Source organism: Tribolium madens, unplaced genomic scaffold (genome assembly GCF_015345945.1).
Source record: "Tribolium madens isolate multiple individuals breed KSU strain unplaced genomic scaffold, Tmad_KSU_1.1 Scaffold_71;HRSCAF=194;Tcas5.2_LG6, whole genome shotgun sequence".
Lineage (NCBI taxonomy): Eukaryota > Metazoa > Arthropoda > Insecta > Coleoptera > Tenebrionidae > Tribolium > Tribolium madens.
In genome coordinates, this window is record NW_025401041.1 from 4,549,613 (window position 1) to 4,558,786 (window position 9,174).

Sequence of the window (9,174 nt, forward strand, 5' to 3'; positions counted from 1 at the left end):
TAACTAAAGAAGAGAAACCAAAACTTTTAAATAGGTCACAAACTAATGCCTCACTAATGCCGCTTTTGTTGAAATGAACATTGAAGTCTCCACCAATTATAACATTTTTTTTCTTATAGTCTATAAGTGAAAATAATTCGTTTAGTACATCAAGGAACTTTTTGATGTCACCTTGGGGTGAACGATACACAGTAACAAGGATTAAACTATATTTTACAATTAAAGTCGCTGAAAGTTCGCAGTTGATTTCAGAGGATAATGATCTTGTATATGTTTTTTATAAGTATTTAGTAAAGGTACAAACATTTTGACACTAAAAGCCGCAAATAACAGCAAACAGAGTTACAATTTCGTTGTTTTCTCTTCTAAAAGCCTGTAGCAAAAAAATGGAAAATTATTTTTCCAACAGAAATGAATAGAGTCAAAGTACAAAATTTAAACTCTCATAACTTTGAAATTTCTATAGATATTTTTTTCCATATTTCTGGTATGTACTGTAATCCGAGGTTTGAACGCATTTTGCATGTTTTTTCTCCAATAATTTTTTTAAATCGCGAATAAAAATCTGAAAAAATTAATTAAGATAGCCTAGACTTTCTTCTTTTGATTCCGCAATGTACATTGTTTCAGTTTTCAACCAAAATTTTTTTTAAATTTTCATTTGATGTTCGAATTCACCTCGGTTAGCGTGGTGAATTTGAACACATATTTATTCAGAGGGAAATTCAAGTTTGGACTCTTTGCGGGTTAATTCGAACACACTTTTAAAAAATATATATATTCTTGACGAGTGGGATGGCAAAAATCGAGAGAAAAAAAATAATACCGGGTGATTATATAAGAAAATATTTTATTCCATTAAAAAACATAAAACAAAAGAGCATTCTGCGCTACAAAACCTAGGTAACACCTAATACATACTATCTATAGGTAACAAAATATAAAACTGAAGAAAAAAAAAACAATTCTGACCTATCATTTGAAAAAAATAAACCTTACATGGAACCTTACCTTACATGGCATTTTTCTCTGGGGCGCTAGTTCTGGCGTACCCTGGATACAGAGTGTTAAATAATTATAGAACGAATTAAGATTCCATTATTAAAAAAAAAATACTATTTTGTTCAATATTTGAATTTTTTGAAAAAATAACTACTTAAAAAAATATTATCACTTGTCCATAATAATACGAAAATTTATTCAGATTATTTTTATCCCACTTTTCCTAGTTTTTTCGATGTTTTAAAAGTGGTCTGTGAATAAAATTTGGTACACTTTGTATAAATTCTGAAATTCCGTTTCTTGCAAAAATGTAAATTTTGTTCTTATATGAAAAATAAGACCTTTCTTATCGTAGCGCTTTATTTACACATATTATTATATTATTAAAACTAAGGTATAATAGAATATTTAGTAATTATTATAGCATTATACAGGATGTTATTGTTCCAAATTTGAGCAGTTGATAGAATATTCAATTTTAAGTTAAAAGTTTCCCATGAACATGTATCGAAAAGTGTTGTATAAGGGAGCTACATTTTCTGAAAGGAGGATTTTTTTTTAGTATTTCATTCATTGTAGATAAAATTACAAAATGTGGTACAACTGAAACACTCACTATTTTTTTTTTTGGTAATTGAATTTTTTTTTAAATTATTATTACTTGCTTAAAAATACAAATATTTGTTCAGATTTTTTTCGTGGTTTAAGCGTGTTACAGGTCTGCAGATAAAACTTGGTACTTGGTATGAATTCTGAAACTCTATTTCTTGCAAAAATGTAAATTTTGTTCATGTATAAAAAATAACACATTTTTTGTTGTTGTCGTAGTGTTTCATTTAACACAAATTTCAAAAATAATATGATATATACAGGGTGTTTAGTAATTATGGAAAGAATTAAGATAGCATTATAAAGAAACACCCACTATTTTGTTTCATATTTAAATTCTCTGTTAAAAAATAATTAAGTAAAATAGTATATTATTTAACGAGCATATAACCGAGACTATTTTTCAAGAGTATGAGAAAGAACAAGATGAAAATTATCTCAGAGAATTATAGCCATTATATGCGAGTCAAATACAACGTTTTATCTACGATCTTTTTTAATAAAACACTTTTCACTTACAAAATTTATATTTATCGTAATGACAGATAGTTACGTAAATAACAAACGTATTATTTAATGATTGTAGATAAAACTTTTTTTACAAAACATTCATTCATTTTGAAACTTTGTTGCTTTTTATAACTTTTTTATAACTTCACAGTTTATCTGATTTTTTTATTCAAAAGTTATAATCATAATCAGACCAGAATACGAGTACCTATGTTACTAACGACAATGGAATTATAAAATGCTAACAGAAAGCTTTTTTTCAATTTGAAAGTCAAAATTCAAAAATAAAAATTGCAATTATGAAAGAGTAGACTTTAATTGTCACAGTTTTCCTATTTTCGAACTTGTGATATACCCTCCTTTTTAATTTCTTCTGTATTCTCCTCCCTCTGCTTTATACTTTTCCATTTCGACTTCTACTGTGTTCTCTTCGTGTTTTCACATACGTGTCACAAGTCAAAAAGTGTGAAAAGTGGCTTTCACACGTGTTGCACACTATACTTTTTCTACGACTGTATCAAATACACAAAAAAACACGAAATGATTTTGTTTTTATTTGTTTCATGAAACTAGCGTGTGAAAAATCGTTCTGGATTTATGACACGTTGTGTAAAATAAATGATAACTGTTTTTTTACACACTTTTTATAACAGTCGTAGAAAAAAATTGTTTTATCCTTCAAAGCCAATGTTTAACCTCTTCGGTAATTTCCGTGATAGCTTTTTTATTTTTCCACACATGAAACGAAGCATACACTTTTTTTGCCCGACTACCCGACTACAAGGTTTGATCTCAAGGCGGTAAGTTCAACTTACCGCTCGTGACAAATTAATAAAGTACAATGAACATTTATTAAGTGAAATTATTAATTATGAAAGTAAAAACTTTTCTATAAGCAACAATATTACTAAAAGTCGTCCAGATTTACAATTTTTGATAAAATTTACATTTTCAAGGTGTAATTTTTTTAAATATTTTTATTAATCAATTAATTAACCAATCGTTCGGGCAAAAAATAGTATAAGCATCTCGGGAGTTAGTGTAACACCATTACTCTCTACCCGTAAAACGTACTTACCGTCCTTAATACTTAATAAACTACGAGTATCTTGTTGCATTTTTTGACTTCACAGGCAATAAATTGCTCCTGGTTTTTCTCTGATTTTTCACCGATAAAATTTGTTTGTGTTATTAGAGTACATTTTGTTTATTTTGACATATGATTTCTAATTTTTTAAAAGTTCTGTTGAAAAAATCTTGGAAGTCAACACAAAAATTCATTCTATTAAATTTAAACTAGGAACTTTAAGCTGTCTATTAAACTTTTGTCGCTGTTAAAGTTTTTTTATTATAATATAACAACGATATTTTAACTAGTATTGGTTTATTTTGGGTATTTTTTGAAAAGAATTATTATGAGTCCAGAAAAGTATTTCATTACGGATTATTTCCTTAGTTTAGTTTTTGAAACGTTTCAGAAACAATGTACAATGTGTTTCAAAATGATTGTCATCTAGTCGTGTATGATTTCCATGTAAAATAAAAATTCTATTAGGGTATATTGAATCTAATTAACCTTTAATTAATTTATTTCAATTGACAGCTGTCACTGTTGACAGAACTCTCTGGTTCAAAAAGAGTATAGCAGCACAAAAAAATTTACATGTAAAAAAATTCCATAGACGACTTGATGAAAAACACTTTCAAATATGTATGTCGTCTAAAAAGCTGAAACAAATTTTGACAGGTGATATTTCTAAGAGTTACTATAATTTTTTTAAGTGTCGGCAGTAGAAAAACTATTCATTATAATGAATTGCATGCAATTTTTGAGATTTTTAAACTTTTTTAAATTATTTGGATTGATTTGGATTGAACCTTTCTCTTGCCATGTTTAACTATTATAAAATCGTATTTTGGCATTTGAAAGAGAAAGGTTTAATTTTTATTTTGGTGCATTCACAATTGAAAAAATAATTAAAAAACTTCCAAAATTTAAAATTATTGAAAGATTTAAAAAAAATTTAATTTGTATATACTAAAAAATAACACATTTGTGAAAAAAAACTTATCATTTATTCAGTGAGAAAAATTTCCATAACAACTATGAATAATACATAATAAATTTTTCGTATTATCAAAAGAAAGTCACAATAACTTGGAAACCGTTAAACATAGATGCAAAATTAAATTCTCCTTCGTTTAGTAAAGAAAAAACTGGGCCTACTATTTGAAAAAATTGAGTTATGGCTATTTGAAATTTCTCAAACGTAACCTTAAATTTTGTGGGTTTGTTAAGTATTGTTACAATTATGAATACACGAAAGGAAATATCTAACCTTTCTACTTCAAACCCCTAAATACGATTTCAAAATAATTAAAAATGGAAGAGTTATCGATTTATGTAGAGAAAGGTGTAAATCCAAAAAAAAATATCAAAAACGTATAAATACTTCAAAAATGATTAAACTTAAGTATAGGGAAGCCTGATGAAAACTATCTCAAAATCATTTGCGTTATCCAAAAACGCAATAAAAAACATACCTTTCCATTTAAAATAACAAAGTTGATACCCACTTCCGGTAAACCGGAAGTGTCACCATCTCGAAAACATATTCATTGAGTAGGACCTGACCGATTATAGCTACACACAAAATTTCAGATAAATATAATTGCTAAAACTCTCAATACTTTGTATGTGGGGTTTAATCGGACCACCCTGTATATCAAAATTCCCCATCCCCAATCGATCGCACTCTATTTCGGTCCAGGTCCCCGGTGGAATGAAACGTCGCGTATTGCGATGGTACGACTATTCGTGGTCTAGGGGGCGCATCCAAGGCGGCGGCGACATCAACACAGCCTTAGGCCTCCTCCCCGACAAGCTCAAAACCGAACTCGCCCTCCACGTCAATCTGAGCGTTTTAAAAAAGGTCACGATCTTCCAAGAGTGCCAACCCGAGTTCCTCCGCGATCTCGTACTCAAAATGAAAGCCTACATTTTCACCCCCGGCGATTCGATATGTCGCAAGGGCGAAGTCGCCCGCGAAATGTTCATCATCGCTGACGGAATCCTCGAAGTGATCAGCGAAAATGGTAAAGTTTTAACGACAATGAAAGCGGGCGATTTCTTCGGCGAAATCGGGATTTTGAATCTGGATGGTCTCAATAAGTAAGTGATGCTAAATCGCCCCCCAATCCATTGACCTTTTGAATCAATAGGCGAACAGCCGACGTCCGTTCGGTCGGCTACTCCGAACTCTTTTCTTTATCTCGCGAAGATGTTTTAGCTGCGATGAAAGACTATCCAGAAGCGCAAGAAATCCTTCAAGCTCTTGGACGCAAAAGGCTGATGGAAGTTAAAGCCTCGGCGAGGAATCCTCCACATAAGGAGCATCATCATCATCATCATCATGGAATCCCCCACGTGCCTGACCCCAAAGGTCTCGTCGACAAAATTAAAAACGAAGCTAAGGAACTACGAAAAGCGCTGAAGAAATCGAGAACTCATCGAAAATCGGATGAATCGCTTGAACTACAACCCTTGCATACACCAAATAACAACAAAGGCACGTTGAAGAGGATGTCGAGAGTTAAGTCACATGATTTGAGTCAGGAGGAGAACGACAAGAAGGAAGTGAGTGTTGAAGCGGTCACTTCTCCACTAGGGGCCGGATTGCCCCTCCTTCACAGACTCAGGTAAGTAAACTTTTACGCACCTCCGAAACACCCCTAGTTACACTATAGTATATTATTTAACGAGTGAGAAAACTTGCCATTTCCGCCAAGATGAAATTTACGATACGAGCCGAAGGCGAGTTTAAAACCGTAGTTTCCCTAATCTTAAATAATGGCTGTAATATTTTTATACATTTTTTTTGATTATTATTATTATTTAATTTTTTCCACAGTTAAAGATTGAATAACTTTCTCAACTAGACACGATTGCGAAAAGTACAAATTCTTTAATATGATTAGAAAAAGAATTGTAAAAAAAGATTATAATATCATTTTAGTGTAATTCATACGTTTCATATTTTTTTTTCTGTGTTTTAAGTCTTGAATTTGGTACACCTTGTAAGTTCGTATTTTATTTTTTGCAAAAATGTAAATTTCGCACATATTTCAAAAATTATAAGAAATATGTATACAGTTTTTAGTAATTTCGGAAAGAATTAATATAGCATTATAAACCTACTGTTTTTGTGGTATTTGAATTTTTGAAAAAAATAACTGCATACTTAAAAATTATTATTACCTGTCTAACAATACAACTATACAGGATGTTCCGTTTTTATTGTTACAAATTTAAACAGGTGATAGGATATTCAATTCTAAGACAAAAGTTTCCTATAAACATGTATCGAAAAATGCGTGGTAAGGGAGCTACACCCCCTGGAAGGGGGCTAATATGTTTTTGCTAATATTTCAGAAACCATTTAAGATAAAATTACAAAATTTGGTACAGATGATAACCTTTATACACCTAAACGAATTCTTTATTATATGTCGAAATTTTTAATCAGGAGCGTACGAAACTGGGGGAGTTTAAAGTAAAAAAATACCCTATTTATTATCACAGAAAAGTCTCTCTTGTATCGATACGACTTACTGTTTTTGAATAAAATTAATTTAAAATTTATGTTACACACCAGAATAATAAAAGCAAGAAATTCATATTTTTTTAACCAACCTTGACTAATTAACATTACATTACAGTAACAATAATAACATTAATTAAATAAATTTGCCTAAATCTAAAGGAGTTGTTCAAAGTGACCACCATTGTGGTCAATGCATAACTAAAGAAACTAGAGCCAAAATAGATAGGGTATTTTTTTACCCTAAACCCCACCAGTTTCGGACGCCCCTGATTAGAAATTTCGACATTTCATGTTTGAATTCGTTTAGGTGTATAAAGATTATTATCTGTACCAAATTTTGTAATTTTATCTTAAATGATTTCTGAAATATTAGCAAAAACCTATTAGCCCCCTTTCAGGGGGTGTAGCTCCCTTACCAAGCATTTTTCGATACATGTTTAAAAGAAACTTTTGTCTTAGAATTGAATCACCTGTTTAAATTTGTAACAATAAAAACGGAACACCCTGTACAGTGAGATCAAAAAGTCTTTCTATCAAGCAATCGTAGAAATTTTGAATGTGTGTCAGAGAAGGTAAAATGTCCCAATGACAAATGAGAAATGTCAAAAAAAAATTATGTAATTTATGACAAGAAACCTTATAGTGAACGATTTGTGTGAAAAAACACTTCAATTTGCTTCGATCAATATTTTAATTTTTATTAAATAATTTTTTGACATCTAACTAACATACGAACTGCCATGCGACATACGTGCTCAACTAGTACACCTACTTGATAGAAAGACTTTTTGATCGTACTGTATTTTATACTTTTTTCTTTTTATTATTATTATTTAATTTTTTCCACAGTTAAAGATTGAACGGAAACGGTTGAGAAAAGTACAAATTCTTTAACATGAATAGAAAAAAATAAAAAAAAAAAGATTAGAATATAATTTTAGTGTAATTCATACTTTTTATAATTTTTTTCTGTGTTTTAAGAGTGTTGAATTTGGTACACCTTGTAGGTTCTTAAATATTGTTTCTTCTTGTTTTAAGTGTGTTACAGGTCTGCAGATAAAACTTGGTACACCTTGTATAAGTTCTGAAATTCTGTTTCTTGCAAAAAAATTTTGCTCTTGTATGAAAAATAACACAATTTTTTTGGTTGTAGTAGTGTTTTATTTAACGCAAATTTCGAAAATAATAAGATTTATACAGGATGTTTTGTAATTATAGAACGAATTAAGATAGCATTATAAAAAAGACCCACTCTTTTGTTTGATATTTGAATTCTAGGGTAAAAAAATAATTAGGTAAAATAGTATATTATTTAACGAGCATATAATAGAGGCTATTTTTCAAGAGTATGAGGAGGATCAAGATGTAAATTGGGAATTATACCCATTATGTGCAAGTCAAATACGACGTTCTTTTTTAATAAAACACTTTTTACTGACAAAATTTATATTTATTATAATGACAGTGTTTCCCCGGATAGGTGAAACGACTCTAGAAAATGATAAAAAAATTTTGATTCAAATTTTCGTAATTTACTTAGTTAAAAACTATTTTTCAACATAATTTTAGTTTTAAAAAATCAAGTATGCCTTGGAAGTTTTCAAAAAAACTTATTTTTTGGTGGATAAAGTGTCTTTTATGTGGAAAATACGACAAAAAGTTATTAAGAAAAGTTGTTTAGAAACAACGTTTAGGCCCTTATCCTAAATTCCATCAACATCAGCCAACTATGATTTCGCTTATCAACATTTTTTGCAAATTTTGTAATCTTTCTTTTTCATAGTAAAAGAACTGTTAAAAATAAAATTCTTTCGATTTGTTAAATAAATAAAATAAATGTCACTCGTTGTTTAAACTTCACCTTTGTGAACAATAAAATGTTTAAAAAATGCTTTAGGAGTATTAAATAAAGCACAATTTTGCACTTTTGCATAGATGGACCATCCTGTATAACCACAATTTTCGCAGATTACTGAAAGAGAAACAAGAGAATGAAGAACGTTCAAAAAGCGCCACACCTCCGATCCTGTCTCCTTCGTCTTCCAGTGTTAAGAGTCCTCCACCAATCCTCGAGGATACCAACGAGCCCATAGGAGCTGGCCTCCCATTACTGCAACGAATTCTCATGCTTAAAGGAAAAGAAGGAACAATTAAAGAAGAAAAACCAAAATTGTCCAGAACCAGTTCCATCACCAGCAACCCCACCAGCCCCCCACCTCAAACCTCGGTCTCCAGAGGCTCATTCTCCTCGAAAATACCAAGCAACAAATTGTCATTCCGGTAAGTATTATACAGAGTGATTCAAAAAGATCGTACAATCTCTTATATCGTGTAATGCAAACACAGATTTACAGCAAATGCCCTTTTAATAGGCTTTATTTTCTGCAAAAATGAAAAAAATCGATACACGGGATGACACTTGAAAAAAATAAAGTTTGTATTATTAACG

General features: G+C 30.4%; 1 protein-coding gene across 3 annotated transcripts in view; it reads left to right on the forward strand.

Annotated features, from left to right (window-relative positions):
- The window catches only part of LOC123008726 (cyclic nucleotide-gated cation channel beta-1), a 101,736-nt gene that overhangs the window by 85,203 nt on the left and 7,359 nt on the right, over nucleotides 1–9,174 (forward strand). For all 3 annotated transcript variants that reach the window (XM_044404714.1, XM_044404715.1, XM_044404716.1), the window contains 3 exons: nucleotides 4,893–5,293; nucleotides 5,344–5,820; nucleotides 8,694–9,005. In XM_044404714.1, the coding sequence (XP_044260649.1) occupies nucleotides 4,893–5,293; nucleotides 5,344–5,820; nucleotides 8,694–9,005 (1,190 nt within the window). The remainder of the gene's footprint in view (nucleotides 1–4,892; nucleotides 5,294–5,343; nucleotides 5,821–8,693; nucleotides 9,006–9,174) is intronic.